This window comes from Mixophyes fleayi, chromosome 6 (assembly GCF_038048845.1).
Source record: "Mixophyes fleayi isolate aMixFle1 chromosome 6, aMixFle1.hap1, whole genome shotgun sequence".
In the NCBI taxonomy this organism is placed as follows: Eukaryota; Metazoa; Chordata; class Amphibia; order Anura; family Limnodynastidae; genus Mixophyes; species Mixophyes fleayi.
Genome location: NC_134407.1, coordinates 153,608,076 through 153,627,168, shown reverse-complemented (window position 1 = coordinate 153,627,168; position 19,093 = coordinate 153,608,076). Strand labels below are relative to the sequence as shown.

The following is a 19,093-nucleotide window of genomic DNA, read 5'->3' as shown; positions in this document are numbered from 1 at the left end:
TTTAAAAACGTTGAAAATAAATTCATGCGGGAGAGATCAGTGTCACTGTCTTATATCTTTCCTGTAAAAGCTGACTTCATGTGGTAGAGACGTCCAGCCTCTTTCTGGTAACACAAACTGTGTTACACAGTCAGTCAGAGGGACTGACCACCCATGAGACGACACATGAATAAGTGACAGTTATACCGTGTATTGTTAGCGCGCCATCTACTGGCCACAACAACGACTTAGGAAGCCTTGAACGCACGCGTGTGCGCGCACGTTTGTTGACGTTTCGCTGAGCGCGCCTATGCCAGTGGCACTTCTCTTTCAGTACCTTGTGGTTGGAGCGCCGTACAGGTGGGTGGTAGTCGGGACTGTGGACACGTGATCAAGGGGAGCCTATCGAATGATCGCGCAGGTGAATGCCTGTGTAGGGAGACTCCGGGATGACCTGTACCGCCTGATGCTGCATTATTATAGCGCATTCCCAGAGACGCCTTCCCAGACCTACAGGTAAATATCATTATTCCTTCTTCAGCTGATTATCTTGCACAGGTATTCTGGGTACCATAGACCCTGCGTGTATCTATGTGTATCATCTTCACAAATCTATCTGTTATTAATTATTTGCTTAATCTATCTGTCATATATATCACCCTCTAGGAAATCTAATGAAAAATATCCTTTGAAAATCCCTTAAAATCCTCCAGATGTAGATATTAGACAGATCAGTTCTCTAATTCTACAATTTGTGTAGGATTTCCATTCCTTTGTAGATTCCATTGCATATGTGCTTCTGCCAAGGTGTACAGTCAGATAATGATCTATTAATAACTGCTGGAAAGTCTGGATAGATTAGTAGGCAGATACACTGATGGGTGTGAAGGGCACTGTTCTCTATAATTATTTTGAGTCTGTGTGTGCAAAACATTGTTTAGCATTATGCAGGTTCTCTTAACTATAACATAAATATGTACACTATGTTTGATGCAAATGCATAACAGTAACTATGATGCATGTACTAAAATATTAATAATAAACTATAACAAAGAGCAAAATTATAAGACAATGTCCCTTAAGTCCTGCAAGCCCATAGTAGCACCTGGCTATACAGCCAGTCTAGTATCATGAAGGAAAGTTGAGATCTGAGCCCAATGGTGTCGTCTTCCACCATGTTTTACACTGTACAGAGTACAAAAATATCATATATACACATATCAAGTGACCTGTCAGTGTAACCACTGTGTCGTTACAAAATCTAACAGCAAAGCACTACACCACATACATTATTCTGGATCCCAGTATCACATCAACTCTCATTCATTTTCCTATACTACATATGACATTACAGCAGCATTGGCTATGTAATAGGCTCCATCATAGTAAAGTAATATATATTTTAAAATGGTGATAATACAAACATGTACATTGTAACACCAATTATATATCGTTACTGTCAGGGATGAGCAATGAGGTAACAAAAAGTATGGAATGGATCACATGTTGTTGCTACACAATTGTATGTTGGTGATCTTTACCTTTCCAAATCTAATAATGGTTTATAATATTTGACATAATTTACATTACATCAGTAGATCTGTTTGTGTATGGGAGAAGATTCAATTTCATTGTCCACTTCACGCAGCAGAATGATTGGACCCAGCCTTGATCAGAGCCGAGGGGCGTAACTGCTGTCATAGCACACCATGTGACTGCTACTGAGCCCAGCTTCATAGTCAGCCAAGTAAGGAAAGCATAAACCTCTTAGGGCTCCCACTTAGTGACACTGATCTTTGGAATTTTGAATTTACATAATGTAAATATTAATGGATGAATGTAGGCTATATTAAAAAAAATGTTTTAATTTCTTTGACAGTGTTACATACCTTAGACCAGGGGTCAGTAACCTTTTTCTATCAGTGCGCCGGCAAGAAATCTTTTCGAGCCCATGTGTGCCAGTTGTGTGTGTGTGTGTGTGTATGTGTGTCGAAGAGTGCTGTTATACAATGGTATGCCATACGTCACTTCATTTACTGTTTTGAGTGACTATCAAATTCTATTCACTTACATTATCCATACCGCCACACTTATAAGTCTCCACTTCGACCACTGTGTGCATATATATTTATGTAATATTTATTTATTTCTTATTTTATAATGCTAATATCATTTTAATATTAATAGTAATGGGACCAACAAATAAACATTCATGTTATGCCACACAATAGTGCCCCCAGTTCATATTATGTCACACAGTTGTGCCCCAGATTGTTATCCCTCATAGTTGTGCCCCCAATCATATTATCCCTCATAGTGGTACCCCCAATCATATCCCTCATAGTTGTGCCCCCAGTCATATTGTGCCTCATACTTATCTTAGATGCCGATCTTCCGTTCCACAGGAGCTGCTTCACTCAGCTGCTGCCAAACTTAAACAGCTGAATTTGGCTGAAACAGAGCTGCTGCGCATGTGCAGCAGCTCCGTTTTAGACATCTTCAGCAGTTTTAGTTTGACAGCAGCAGAGCTCGGCGTGCCAGAAGGGGCACGCATCCCGGGGGTTGCTGACCCCGGTCTTAGACTATATGCGGTTTGAAAAGTGGAACAAATTAGAAAAAGCTTTCCCTTTGCCCAAACAATGTCAAATTCACCCATTTACAACAAGGCTACACCCCTTTTACAGTACACCCCTTCAAGCTACTGAAAATTTTGATTGACCTGGTAACATATGGTACATACGCCTCGCACCCCCGGATCCAAGAACAGTCGTCAATGCCGATGTCTGTTGGCAAAGAGCCATTCCTGTAACAGAGGCCTGTTTATATACTGTTTCATTTAGAAAAAAAACAGTGATGATGTCACAAAATATACACAGGTAACACTAAGAAAGTTCTTCATTGTTCCAGGGTTTACGATGTTCCAGTAGACAGCTGGTTATAGGTCAGTTCATTTGATCCTCTTTCCAAAGGTGGGGGCAACTCGCTCCAACTGTTGCCTATGTGTCTTCCTGACGTAAAACTAGTTTAAACTGACCCATAACCATAATAAAGTGCATTTGCTTATTAAATCTCATACTATTCATAACCTGTGATCGCTACTCGGTGTACATCGAGTTTCTGCTGGTAAAATATGAATGTATATGAGACCAAACTCCATACATTTCTGAGGACCTGAACCTTAATTACCTTTATTGTAATGTTATCTATGTTTGAATAGTCTCTAATTACTTTATTAATAAATGAATGTGGATTGGAACTTTAGTAAATGTGTACTATTTACAAATGTAAGTGTGTGCATTTACCTATGCGATTGTGTTATTAACCCTGGTATGACGTTGCTTACTAATCGCAATCGCACGATAAACCAAAATCATTTTAGCTGATTTCATCCACTTCGTTGACTTTGACAGGCCGCCCTTTGATAGTGCACAAAACTATCACCTAATTATACTTTCTATCTCAGGACCGTAATGCAATTCTTCATTTATTTCTTTATTATGCATTTGATGACAGCTACTGCCTTTGGTAATTGTATTGCTGTCAAAAGTCCTTTTATGTGCTGTGAGTGTGTTACTGGTGTGCCTGCCACTCTCATAAAGTTCCTAAGAGGGCCCCGAAGTCATGCACTACCCCAAGAGCGTACCTAGAGTCAGTATATATATTAGTTGATTTTTCCCTCTGTCAATCCACACGCTCTTCTCAATGCCACGAGTTCGGCCACTTGGGCTGAGTGAGGTTAACTAAGAGATTCAGCTTCTGTAGCGCCCTTGTCATCTACAACAGCATAACCGGTACATAGTTCACTGTGTCTGTCTGTCTATGACCTCTTCCATCCGTTTAAAACGTAAAATCTACATTTTCTAAGGGGGTGTCACGTATATCAGGTCTTGCAGTAAAAGTCTGGTTCAGATATTCCATACAATCATGCATATCTGTATACCTGCCAAATTCACCATCAGCTAGAGTCTCTTCTCCTTCCACCCTTTGTGCATCTTGAGGCACATATGATAGGTATGTAGCTGGATTTAAAGTATTGCACATTTTAATAGTGATATTGGCAGGTGCCATCAGTGCTAATTCCCATTTTGTGAATCTTGTCGAGGAGACATGCCTAGTTTGAGCAGAATTTAACAGGGCAGATACTGCATGTGGTGTATAGACAGTTGAATCGTGTCTGTGCACTGTAGTATGCTACCGGTCTGCTAGCATCACTATGTCTCTGTGTCAGGACACCTGCTGCACAACCATCAGCTTCTGTACAATATAACTCAAAAGGTTTTTCATAATTGGGTATTCCCAGAGCAAGTGCTTTAGTCAGACTCTTTAAGGTTAAAGAATGCTTGCTCTGACTCCTCTGTATGTGTATCAAGCTCAGGCTTTGAAGATGAGACTAACTCCTGCAGTGGCAAGCCCAGAATAGAGAAACCTGGGATCCATGATCTACAATACCCACACATCCCTAAGAAGGTACGGATCTGTTTTTGGTTCTGCGCAGTGTCCTGTCTTGTATGGCCTGAATCCTGTCCATTGTCAGGTGTCTTAGCCCCTGGGTGAGACAGTGCCCCAAGTATTTGAATTTGGTCTGACATGGCTGTAATTTATCCATTGCAACCTGTCTGCGAGAGATGAAGCAACAACAGTTTAATATCAGACACTGATGACAAACAAATCAGAACACAGCAACAAATTGTCAACATATTGAATTAGGACAGACCCATTGCTTGATTGGAAGGATTGCAAACAAGTCATGCAGGGCCTGGGAGAAAGTACTGGGGCTGTCGGTGAACCCCTGGGGAAATCTTGTCCATGTATATTGTACCCCCTTATAGGAGGAAGCATAGAGGTACTGACAGTCAGGATGGAGAAGAACAGAGAAGAAGGCAGAACGGAAATCAATTACCATGAAATGACTGGCAGATGGAGGATTCTGCATAAAGATGACAGCTGGATTGGGCACTACGGGGAATTGGTTCTCAACTACTTTATTTCCCCTTAAATCTTGGACTAATCTGTAGCCCCGAACCCCCCCCCCCCCCCCATTCTTCTTTACTGGGTAAATTGGACTGTTAGCTGTACTGGATGTACGAATTAAAAGTCCTTGTTACAACAGCCTTTGAATTACAGGATAACACTTTAATTCCACCTCCCGGTTTTAATGGGTACTGTGGTATTTTTGGAGCTTGCCTGACAGTTTTTATATGAGCCATTACGGGAGCTACATTTGCCATCAATCCAGTGTCTTGTCCATCTTTGGTCCATAAGGAACTTGCTATATGTGATAACATTTCCTGAGATGGACAATGATCTAGAACAGTAGAGTGCATCATTAAGCTTTGTGGGGCATCTAGTATATCCTGTACCTCATGTGCAAACCTTCCTGTAATATCCAGAAATACACTATCTGGAGTACAGTAAATAACACATCCCATTTTGCATAATAGACCTCGGCCCAGTAAGTTAGTAGGAGCTGCTGCAGCCAAGACAAATGAATGCTTGGTATGCAGGGGTCCAATAGCAACTTCCGCAGATTTAGTGAAAGGATAATGCTGCACTTTTCCCGTTACTCCCATAGCTGGAACAGTTTTGTTAGTGACCTGTAAACTTAAGGGAGAAGTTATCACTGGCCTGGCTGCCCCTGTATCTACAAGAAAGGTTTGTTTTACACCAGATACATCAACTGTCATTTTGGGTTCTTTTTTTAGATTTTCAGTTTATCTAACTGGTTGTAGGATACAGGTATGACCTAACCCCTATTGATGGTTATTGTTCTCCCGCAAAGCATTTGCTGCTATAATGTGTGCAGGCACCTGATGGGGAAACCTCAGAGACAGGTGTATCTCTCCTTTGTTTGTATCTATGGAACTCTCTTCTAGGTGGCCTAAATCTTCTATTGTCCCCGTTTTCCCCTCTATCTCTCTCCCTACAGTTCCTTGCCACATGTCCCTCTTTTAAGCATCTGAAGCACCTCGCTGTCTCATGCCATTTTCGTTCACCATAATATGTGTTGAGTCATGTATGTAGTCCTTCTAGTGCCGAGATACTTACAATCATTAATCTCTCACTCTGCATTTCCTTCCTTTTTACATATATGTTTGTCGTGTTCAACAGCAGACTCCCTAAGGGCATCCACCGTAATTCCCCTCCAATTCGGTAAAGAGGTTTGTACCCTGGTTTTTAGATTTTCCCTGAGGCCATCCATTAATACTGTAACAGCTACATCCCTGTGATGCACATTATCTTTTATGTCTGATAACCCAGTGTATTTGGTCATTGTTGTCAGGGCTCTGGAAAAATAATCTGATGCAGGTTCACCATCCTTTTGTTTAATTGGGAAAATTTTGCTCCAGTTCATTACTACTGGAAAGTATACATCCAATTGGAAGGTTATATGTTTTATATTGGTTTAATTATCTTCATCGGTTAAAGACTTGTCTTCCTCCAACATACAATCCTTAATAAACTTTTGTATGTCAGTATTAGAAGGAAGACAGCCCTTCAACACCACTCACCAATCTTTATTAGTTGCTTCATGAGCATTACCCAAATCTTTAACAAATTCCTGACATTTTCCCAAATCTTTCTTTGGGTCTTTAAAATCAGACGTAATTGAATGCAGCTCAGATCTAGTCCATGGACAATGCATTGCTACATGTTTTATGGGAACTGCACCATCTTTGTCCACTTTCCCGTTAGGAACTGCTAACGTACAGACTGGATGTAACGCTACCAAATCTTTGCATTCTGGACTAATTGCTGGAATCACTGTTTTAGTACAATGGATGTTTCCCCGCCTAATGACTTCTTCACCAATCTCATCAGTTTCAGCCACTGCCCCTGCTGGTGGGACCGCTCCCTTACTTTGTCTACGTTACACTTCATATACATTCATATTTTACCAGCAGAAACAATGTATATTAATTGCATGGACAATGGCTGAAACAGTGGGTTCATCATCATCTTCAGAATCATTACCTTGCATATCACTCAATATGGGATATAAGTTACTTATGTTACTTTTATTATTTTTGGTATTGGTTGTACTTTTCCTCCCATTCGCATATGGCGGCGGAGGCTTGCTTCTCTTTGCTTCGCAAAGGGTTTCACACTTCAGTTATTTTGACCCATTTATCATAGTACGAAGTTGCGTACACACCATGTTTTACACTCATAATATACTTTGCCGACCCTATAGGTTCTTGCTTAACCTGTACCTCGTTACATTGGCCATCTCACACTTTTGTTTAGCGCTATTTGGAAACGGAATCCTTTATGCTTCGCAGCACAAAACTCACGATAGAGATATAAACTGCGTCCACCCACTTTTTCCCCACTGCGTACCGCCAAAACAACACACACGATTGCCAGCATATACAGGAAGGTCCCTAACAGTAACTTTCAACTGGGAAACGGAAATATCAATGTTTAGTGCACGTGTGGAAGCGGACTCCTCAACGCTTCACAGCACTAAAGAATATGCCGCCTTTCCAGTGAAGTTCCTGCTCAGTACTTTACAACTGGAAGCTCTAAATATTGAACAATACCAGCATTTCCAGTGAATTTCGTCCCACCATTTACAATTTCACAATCACAGTCCATATGCAACACGTTCGGTCCGATCGCACAGCTTACAGGCACTAATTATCTGCACACTCCACGATTATAACTGGGATTATGACGAAAACTTCTGTTTTCAACGTATTCCTACCTAGTTGTCAAATTTTTATACCGTTTCTTCAACAGTAACTTTTGTCCTTAACCTGTACTTTCACAGTCGCACAATTCACATACACCTTTGTGTTCTGTACAGAAAAATACTTTCCCAAATGTTGGTAATAACATCTCAGAGGTTTTAAAAATTCCTTTCACTATAAAATACAGCAGCTATATCTGTCAGTACAACCGTTTAAACATGTGGAAAATGTATAGGGAAATATAAACGTATACTATGCAAACAAACCATGTATTAATCACAAAATTACATGAAAAGCAAACAATTTTTCTTTCTTGTCCCTAGGTTCTCACCAGCATCCCTTAGATCATACAAAGCGGATATTCGGTTTAGCAACACTGGATGACAAAAAGGCATAAAACTATTTGCGTTCTTACCTGTATATGACACATCTCCACCCTTTGTTTGTAAACCGAAATCCGTAGGTTTTACGAATCCTTGACTAATGCGGCATCGTTCATGAGCCCTCAAATTGTTATTTCCGTATTTATTAATTTTGTCCGATGCGATCAGTGTGGTTCCAAAGCACAAAAGCATAATAGCAACAAGGAACAAAATACAATAAGAATATTACAAAGTACAACCGATACATACGCAGCGCACTCCTGGATCCAGGAACAGTTGTCAATTCTGATGTCTGTTGGCAAAGAGACCATTCCTGTAACAGAGGCCTGTTTATATACTGTTTCGTTTAGAAAAAACAATGATGATGTCACAAAATATACACCGATAACACTAAAGAAGTTCTTCATTGGGCCAGGGTTCACGATGTTCCAGTAGATGGCTGGTTATGTCAGTTCATTTGATCCTCTTTCCAAAGCTGGGGGCAACTCGCTCCAACTGTTGTCTATGTGACTTCCCGCCGAAAAAACTGTTTAAACTGACCTATAACCAAAGTGCATTTGAGTATTAATCTCATACTATTCATAACTTGCAATTGATACTCTGTGAACACCGGGTTTCTGCTGGTAAAATATGAATGTATATGAGACCAAACTCCATACATTTCTGAGGACCTGAACCATAACTACCTTTTATTGTAATATTATCTATGTATGAATAGTCTCATTCATTTATTAATAAATGGATGTGGATTGGAACTTAAGTAAATGTGTACTATTTACAAATGTAAGTGTGCGTTGTTTACCTATGCAATTGCGTTAACTCTGGTATGACATAGCGTACTAATCGTAATTACACAGTAAACCAAGATTAAACATTTTAGCCGACTTCATCTAATTACTTGACTTCGACAGTATCTTGTTAGTACAATTTTTTTCAATAAAAAGTAATGTTAGTGAAAATTAAATATCCTCCAGGCAATACTAATAGTATATGTAATAGTGATACACCAATGATTTTGAAATGGTGTAGAGATACCAAAAAAAGTCCACAATACCTCATTTTCTGTACACACCATGTTTTTTTTGGGTTTTTTTATAAAAAAAAAAAAAAGAAAGGCTTGCTATATCGCCTTTATATCTATTACTGCCATGGCTGATTCATGTCCTTTTTGATTGTCTTTCTTATTCAGGTGGTTGTAGAGTCAGTACCTTGTGACTATTGTCTATTTTACATATATGCCATCTCTTATGCATATCTTATAATGTAGCCAACCATAATAAAAATATTTTGGGGGGAAAATTGTTTTCACACTTTTTCATAGTAATGTGTCAGTGAAAACTGACAATAGTTGTCAATCCTTGAGCAGATGCTTTAACAAGAAACATAAAAAGTGGACTTGCGTTTGCTGTACCACTAGTAATCTATAAAAACCGTGTACGATTTCAGGGTCTGGCATCTGTACACAATGTCCATCACATTTCTTTTTGTTTTGGGAAATGTTTGTCAGATAGGCTCCCATTTCCAGTAGGCACATGGTTTATGTCAAAGATTATTAACAGGAGATTTTGTCATTGGGGGCTGAGTCAGTCTCATTCTCACCTTTTAGTGATTTTAGAAATTTTCTCCACAATCGAAAAAGTCATTAAGCTGGAATATGGTGAGGGAGGAACTGTACTACAGACTGTGGAACTGGGAACTCTCAACTGCTGTTAATACAGTATACCTATATATTTACAGATAGCTTTAGTTGGTAAATAATTAACGGCTTCATGGTTTTCTTTTCTATTATAACCTGTTTGACTTAAAACATGAAGCTGTTTTAATTGAAGTTAATTTAAGTTGCATTGTGTATAACATCTAGTAATATTTATAAATAAATATGCAGAAAAGTCAGAATATTAGAGATTAAACTTTGTCTTGTGGGGTTATTTTCTTTTTTTATTTCTGCGATTAATTTAAGGCAGTAATGGGCAACAAGAGGCCCTAGGAACCTTCACATGTGACCCCTAGCTGCTTCGTGCTTTATTGTGAAATTTGTTTATTATAGTTTGTAACACTTGGTTAAAATGTCTGCTGATTTGCTATTACTGAGATTAAGGGTAATGTGCAACCCTTTTGAAGGTTAGAGGGCTGCACCATGCTGCCCCCAAAGTGTCACCATAAAGAAAAGAACCAATCTGCACAAGGACTATCTCCAACTCTGGTCTTTTTGCTCTAATGCCCCCAAAGTGTATTGGGTTGCTAATCACTGATTTAAGATGTCGGTCTATTTCATAGGGTCTAGCAGTGGGGACAGCTATTTTGTGGGCTTATCTAATATTCATGATAATTTGTGCCTCAGCGATGTCTTCAATTTGTAGTGAATTCATAGGTTGCTTCCTTTATTAATATTGGTAATCCGCTCACAAAATGGCTGCATTCACTGTGTATAGCTCACGTATACTCCTTTATTTTGTACAGTAATTCGGACTAAACTGAATTAGTGGCTGTGTGGGAAAACATATTGTTTTGATCATCATCGCCATTTATTTATATAGCGCCACTGATTCTGCAGCGCTGTACAGAGAACTCGCTCACATCAGTCTCTGCCCCATTTCAGCTTACAGTCTAAATTCCCTAACACACACAGAGACAGACAGAGAGAGATTAGGGTCAATTTTGATAGCAGCCAATTAACCTACTACTATGTTTTTGGAGTGTGGGAGGAAACCGGAGCACCCGGAGGAAACCCACACAAACACGGGGAGAACATACAAACTCCACACAGATAAGGCCATGGTCGGGAATTGAACTCATGACCGCAGCGCTGTGAGGCAGAAGTGCTAACCACTTAGCCACCGTGTTTTGATCTTCGTGTAGATTATATTTTTAAGGTTCTTGCTTTTCCCCACCTTGTTACTACCTATTCATCAATGAGAAATTAAAGTTTGTGACAAGTTGCCCATTTTTCTGTGAGTGGTTTTCAGGATAGTAGTGTGTATGTATCTGAACACTTGTATGCCCTTTCAAAACAGTTGAACAGTAGACTAGTAACTTGCTTTTACACTTTTTTTTTTATAGACATGCTGGCACTGTACAAGTATACAATAGGGGTTGTGTTAGCATGTACTGTCTACACCATGTGATCTTAGCGCAGATTTAAGGAATATTCCTTAAAGTAGAAATGAATAAATTTGTTGATTCCTAGCTGACTGCCTGTGTGCTGTTAAGCCATGTCTTTAGATCATCAGATAGAACTTTTAATTTTCATTGCCCTGGATGTGACACAAAGCTGTTTGAATCCAATGCAGACAGCACAGTGAAACCTGTAGCAATGAAAATAAACTGCACTGCTTTACAAAATGAATACATGACTGAAAGGCTTAGTAAACCAAAAAGATAATACATAAGTTTCAGGAGGAAGTGGACAAATCAATACATTCAGTAAGATTCCACTCAAATCTAACCTGGGGCAACTAGATAAAATGTTTACGTTTTGTTACTCAGCTAAATCTGTAAAATATTTTAAACAATTATACGTTATGTGCAATTCTTTTACATTATATAAGCTATTACAATAATGTTTTCATTGACAGCTGCCTCCTGTTCAATGGCACAAGAGAATGAGACATCGGTAGGAAGTTCTTCTGTGTCCTCTTTGCTGGAAGTAGACTCAACTCTCCAGGAGGGCTACGTCTGCACACTGAGTGCCGAGCTTGTCCTCAAGGCACGAGAGGAATTGCAAGAAAAGCCAGAATGGAGGTTACGTGATGTCCAGGCACTACGAGACATGATATGGAAAGAATACCCAAACCTAAAGACACGAGTTGATGACTCCTTCCTGCTCCGCTTTTTGAGGGCTCGCAAGTTTGACTATGACCGGGCTTTGCAGCTCCTGGTGAATTATTACAGTTGCCGGAAAGGCTGGCCAGAGGTATTTACAGATTTGAGACCTTCTGCGATTAAGCCAGTGCTGGACTCTGGGTTCTTGACTGTCCTGCCTCATACAGACACAGAGGGAAGGCGCATTGTCTGTATTCGCCCAGGTAGGAACCATGTCTCTAGCTTTGTGTCTAGCATTTCCAGATGTTATAATTGCAGAGGTTTTCCTACATATAAGTTTTAACAGAAGGTGAATTTCACAAATTAATGAAAAAGGAAGCTGCTTAGCTTCAGAACTCAACCTGTTGCCAGGAGATAAAATGTTTTATAAAGGAACCCTGCTTTATCTTTTTGTCCTTTGTCAAACAAGCTTGAAGTTGAGGGAAGATTACTAAATGTATAGTAAATATCTACTAATAACATTCACAATATACAATACTGTGCAAAAGTTTTAGGTATGTGTGGAAAAAAAATGCTGCAAAGAATGCTTTCAAAAATAGAAGTGTTTATTTTTATCAAAATGCAAAGTGAATGAAGAGAAATCTAAATCAAATCAATATTTGGTGTGACCACTCTTTGCCTTCAAAACAGCATCAATTCTTCTTGGTACACTTGCACAAAGTCAGGGATTTTGTAGGATTATAGTCAGGTGTATGATTAATCATTCCAAACAGGTGATGATAATCATCATGTTTATATGTAGGTTGAAACACAGTCATTAACTGAAACAGAAACAGTTGTGAAGGAGGCTTAAAACTGGGTGAGGAACAGCCAAAGTCTGTTACAAAGGTGATGTTGTGGAAGAATGTTTTATGTCACAGGTCATACACCATGGCAAGACTGAGCACAGCAACAAGTTATACTGCATCAGCAAGGTCTCTCCCAGGCAAAGATTTGAAAGCAGACTGGGGTTTCAAGATGTGCTGTTTAAGCTCTTTGGAAGAAGCGCAGAGAAACAGGCAATGTTCAGGACCCTAGGCGCAGTGGTCGGCCAAGGATGAAAGACACATCATACTTGCTTTCCTTCCATATCTAAAGATGTCCAGCAGTGCCATCGGCTCAGAACTGGAAAAAAACAGTGGGACCCAGGTACATCCATCTACTGTTCTGAGATTTCTGTCCAGGAGTGGTCTACAAGTGGTCGAAAGCCATACCTTCGACGTGGAAACAAGGCCTGGAGACTCAACTATGCATGAAAAGCTAGGAACTGGGGTGCAAAAAAATGGCAGCAGATGCTCTGGACTGATGAGTCAAAATGTGAAATATTTCGCTGTAACAGAAGGCAGTTTGTTTCCAAAGGCCTGGAGACCGATGCAATAATTAGTGTCTGCAGGCAACAGTGACGCATGGTAGAGGTTCCTTGCAAGTTTGGGGCTGCATTTTAGCAAATGGGAGTTGGGGATTTGGTTAGGCTTAATGGTGTCCTCAATGCTGAGAAATACAGGCAGGTACTTATCAATCCATCATGCAATATCATCAGGGAAGCGTCTGATTAGTTCCAACTTTATTCTGCAGCAGGACAATGACCCCAAACATACAGCCAATTTTATTAACTATCTTCAGTGTGAAGAAGAACAAGGAGTCCTGGAAGTGATGATATGGCCCCCACAGAGCCCTGATCTCAACATCCTCGAGTCTGTCTGGGATTACATGAAGAGACAGAAGGATTTGAGCAAGCCTACATCCACAGAAAATCTGTGGATAGTTCTACAAGCTGTTTGGAACAACCTGCCTGCCGAGTGCCTTCAGAAACTGTGTGCAAGTGTACCTAGAAGGATTGATGCTGTTTTGAAGGCAAAGGGTGGTCACAGCAAATATTGATTTGATTTAGATTTCTTTTCTGTTCATTCACCTTGCATTTTGTTAATTGATAAAAATAAACTATAAACACTTCTGTCTTAGAAAGCATTCTTACTTTGTGGCATTTTTCCACACCTACCTAAAGGTTTTGCACAGTATTGTATATGTCAATGTTTCAGCAACTTACCACTTAAGAGCTTCATGGCTTCTTATGAGACAGAAGGGAGTGTAAAGTTATCTATAGCGAATACATTGGAATGGAGATCATTGATCCCTGTGCTCTGCCATCTGTTGTCCAAGTTGACAGCAGTGATATACAAATAGGTGCTTGGGTTATTTTCTCACAGTAACACCAGAGTCCTGATTCTCACTGCTCCTTGTGCTGGTGGCCTAAGCAGCATGACCTAGAGATCAATGGATGACAGTGATGCAGCACGTCTCCTGTTATGTTCTGGCATTGCATTCCAATTCACTTGCAGTAAGATTGAACTTTCAAGTGGATATGCCGTAAGGTAAAGTAATGATAGTGGAGCAAGAACTTCCTCCCCGATATTGTCACCCATTTTAATAATGAGTCCATCAAACCTATTTAAGGCACATTTGGGTGTGGCTCACAAGCCAGCCTTTGCTAGATATACCTGGGAGGTGAGTGCATCTGATTTTAACTGCATTTTAATAGTGTTTAAAGCATATAGGTCAGTGTAGGACCTGCATATAATGAGGTGCCCTTGACGTGGGATGCAGGCTTAAGTCTTTTGATCAAAATATGAACTAATACCTCATGTTTTCATTTTGCTAGACACACACAGATATGCAGTTTAAAGGATAAGCACTGACAACTTTCTTTCTGTTTTGTACCCATTTTAATAATAGAGTGCCCATGATGTAAAATTCTTCAATTAAGCATACGCAGGAGGCAACCTTTCTGTAGGCTGAGTATTCATGAGAATGTAACCTTTGCGCTAGGAACTAGACATCAATTCACATTCAAAGTACTAGTGACATCACTGTGGTAACCGGCCTCACTGATGTCATTGGTTGCTGATAAATCAATAAACTGCTTTCTCATGATTATTGTTTCAGCCCACAAAATAGGTGTCTCCAATGTGTAGGGGACAGACATATTATGTTTTAGAATGTCAACATTCCATTCGTTCATTCACCTCATCATGGTAATATCCAAATCATATGTGCTGTGCAATCATTTATAGGGCACATTCTTAACCATTTATATTCCTATTGTTTTTCTTACATATAGGGCGATGGAATCCACAGAATTACCCAATTACTGAAAATCTACGTGTCATATATCTATCGCTGGAGAAAATTATTGAGTCTGAAGAAACGCAGGTGAATGGTATTGTGATCCTGGCAGATTACGAGGGGGTTGGCTTGTCGCAAGCGTCTCGTTTTGGCCCATTTGTTGCCAAAAAAATGGTTGGAATTCTTCAGGTAATAGAAAAAAAAAATCACAACTTGGAGCTCAAAAAATGTCTTGAAAATGTTTTGTATTTCTCATCTGCATTATGTTTGTTATGACAGTTTTGTGTGTTGGTGACATGGTGAGGCAATTAGTCTTCTGATTGTGCAGAATACAAGCTGGTATACCACATTGACATGCTATTATGTCACTTCCTGTGTGTGGTATTCAAGCGGACAATAAAAGGGAGTTTACACAAATTGTAAAATTCACATCCTGCAATTAAGATGATTCGTTAGCACATTTTCTGCTGTGTCATGTAGAAAAATAGGCATATATTAAAATTGTTTGTAAACTAATTTTGAAAAGATAGTATTCAGAGGTCTTAAATTACCTTCCCTATTTACTACAGTAGAACATGGTAGGTATACATAACTGCTGTTTCTTACTTTGAAACAATACTGTTGTACTGTGTAAAATAGTGTACTCTTAGTGCTGCAGCGATGCTTATACATTTTAAATGGTGCCTTTTCAACCATAAAGCAGTAAAAATTTTATAGAAATGTTCATACCAAAGACGTATTTGCAGACCCACTGTAATTCATAACTGAGGACAACTTGTGACCTTATGACATACACAGGGTGGAGGGTGGTGGGATGGGGTTTAGTTGACTTGCTTGCTTGGAAGACTAGTCAGACATTCTCCCTCTCATTCCGCACCAGATAGAAATATCTGTTTTATATGCTCTCTACTCTAATGCAATGTTTTGTTTTGTTTTTGTGTCTGTAAAATAGGATGGTTTTCCCATTAGAATAAAAGCTATCAATGTTATAAATGAACCGAGGATATTTAAAGGCATTTTCGCTATAATAAGGCCATTTTTGAAAGAAAAATTAGTAAAGAGGGTAAGTGTATTATATTTGTTTTTGTGGTTTTTTTTTCCTTTTGTTCAATTGTAATTATGTAATCTAAATATAAACACTAGACTCTCACACTCCCAAAAGTTAAGGACCAATACCTGATTTCAATCTTATGTAGTTGTTCATACATCATGAGTATTACTTGATATTATGCAGTTTATGCATTTATTTCTATTTATTGCTATTTCTGTTAGTCTATAAACATTGCAGGTGACATTTTCAACACATTAAAGCACATTATAAAAATGTATCCCCTCAAATTGCTAAAACGTAAAGGAACTTATGTGCATAACTCCATACAGTAATGTAAATGTCAGATTTTTAACACTTCGTTCCATAATATCTGAGGTTACACATGCCTGTGTACTTTAGTTATTCTGAGGACATTAATGGAAGGATGGAATTTGTTTGCTTCTACTGATTGTTGCAGCAGCAAATTCAAAAACATCTTTCTTCTGCTTGTTAATCCTGGAGAGTAAGTACACCTACTTAAAGGGGTTTTAAACCTCCCTTAAAATAACCTGCCCCTCGCCCTGGGATTTCTCTTACCTGAAGACAGGAGCCTGATCACGCCACTGCGTGCTGGAGGACTCAATTGGTTCAAACGCTTCAATAGTTCTCTTTTGAATTCTAGATATTCGCAGTGGGCTGCAGAAAAAAGAGAAGGGGCACTATATGGCATTAGATGGGGGATTCCTGAAGGGGGAGATTTAGTTTAGGGCTTTTGACTTAAACAACCTTTTTAACGCCGAACATAATAATTTTCTGCTACATTAACTTTTTTACATGTCCGTATGAACCTGGTCATCTTCTGGTTAGCTGTATTATTGAGAAAGTGAACAGCCTATGTTCTGTGACATCATCAGGTTACCAGCTTTCTCAGTACATTGGCTGTCAGAGATCACATGAGCACAGGAACACAGAAACCTCTGTCCTCACCAACAAATCATTTAAATAGGTTGACCCCTTTTTATAGCTGATTTTCCCAATAATTGTATGTGTAGTAACTGTACATTGCAATTGGGCTTTAACTCAGACTGTACTGTTAATGTTAGATTTTTCTAAACTACATGACCGGTCCACTTTAATACAAGTGGACCAGCCCTGTTTAGTAGATGTATTTATTACACTCATTGATGGAGCCTTATATTGGTAGGTACATCATTTTTCATGAGTATTAGTTGCCAAAGAAGATGGCATTTCTGGAGAGTAAGTTTAACGTAACCTTTAGCGCCTACATATTATTATGCAGCACTTTAATGAGAATATGTAATCATTCACTTCAGAGCCTTCTCAGTGGATCTAACAATCTATGTTCCCTACCACATGGACTTTCACGTATTTAGGTTAATTGGCTTCTGACTAAATTAACCTTACCAGTATAGTTTTGGCGTTTGACAGGAAACTATAGCACCCAGAGGAAACCCACACAAACACGGGGTGAACATACAGCCTCCACACAGATACTGCCCTGGTAGGAATCTAACCCATAGCCCTAGCACTGTGAGGCAACAGTGTTAACCACAGCTGTACCACCTTGCTGCACACAGATTCTTTTTTTTACAATAATACTATAGTTGTGAATAACTGTAACACAAGCTTTGTGAGCTCCAAAGAGCTATCTATGTGATGATCCAGTCCCTTAGCCCTATGATATGATTTATAGCCAATTTATCTACACATGTGAATGATTAGATTGGTTGCTGACCAGACAACCAGGTTGCAATGGCCCCTTTCAGTGTGGTTGAATAATCGCCATACAAGCCGGTATCTGCTTGCCAGATCTTCCAGATTTCTTTGTGTAGGTTGAAGCCACACATACACTGTTAGGTCAAAATGTTTAACAAAATCTACATATGGCAATTTAATTGTTTGTATTCAATTGGCCCAATATTGTCAAATACAGCCTCCAAAACAAGCACAGTGCTTGATAATCTGATCAGTTTAGATTAGATTGCTATTAGGTATTTTCACAATTACTATTGGTATATGACCATTGAACTGTTTGAGCTTACATTTTTCAATGGCGTTCAAATTCCTTCATGATCCAACCGCTCAGTGCATTCACCAATTGGCTGAGTCTCTTCAAATTTGGCTATTCACGTGTGTTGAAATTGGACAGCGATTCTGTTAGTAGAATTGGCCTCTATTAGTAACACTTACCGCATTCACTAATATAGACTTTACAGATATTAACAGCAGTTACTACATATAATGAAAATTTGGTATGCATGGATCATTTAGACAAAGACATGATCTCTACACATATACTACAAACAGGGCTTTAATTTGTATCCTCTTTACATTTAGTTTTTTCTCCACGGATCAGACCTACACTCTCTCCATAGCAATATACCCAAGGCCATCTTGCCAGAGGAATATGGAGGCACCTCCGGGAAACTGGATACATCAACATGGAACCAGATCCTCTTGGCATCTGAAAATGACTTTGCACAAGACTTTGACCAGGCCGTCCTCACCCGAGATGGGTCGCTGCAGGGGTTTGTAATTAATGATACTGACTCTGACTACTTGCAATGTGAGGAGCCTGTGCGTGGGGTTAAATCCCAGCTCTACTGTTACTGAATACTATTTTTGTGTTGGTACAGACTTATGGGAGAGTCTCTAAATAAATGTACACAATGTTCTATTTTAATTGCATTAATGTTTATTCTCAAAATGTGTATTATCCACAGAATTGCCAAATTTCTGAATAAACAAAAACCTCAAATTTCACAGCTTTACCGTAAAACAGGAATGTAAAAATCCCAAATATTCAAAGCACTTCAATTTTTTTTTAATATTTTTAATTATTGATTTACAATATATGAAATTGCAAAACTGAACCAGTCAAAGTACTTTACAGTATTCATTTTAGACTTTTGAACTTATGTTGAACTAATATTACTTGATATGATTTGTCCATTGTTGTTGATGTTAATGCTCAGGTCGGCTTGTATTATTAAATACCCCATATGAAATGATTGTCTGATATGCGCGGTATTGTTCAATGCTTTTCATGTGACTTCCCTCAAAAG

General features: G+C 39.1%; 1 protein-coding gene across 1 annotated transcript; it reads left to right on the top strand.

Annotated features, from left to right (window-relative positions):
- Window positions 1–269: 269 nt before the first annotated feature.
- Window positions 270–19,036, top strand: TTPAL (alpha tocopherol transfer protein like). Its single transcript, XM_075176820.1, has 5 exons — window positions 270–495; window positions 11,629–12,078; window positions 14,973–15,166; window positions 15,930–16,040; window positions 18,366–19,036. Exons 2-5 carry the CDS (start codon window positions 11,643–11,645, stop codon window positions 18,639–18,641), a joined length of 1,017 nt encoding a protein of 338 aa, XP_075032921.1. The 5' UTR covers window positions 270–495; window positions 11,629–11,642; the 3' UTR covers window positions 18,642–19,036.
- Window positions 19,037–19,093: the final 57 nt, after the last annotated feature.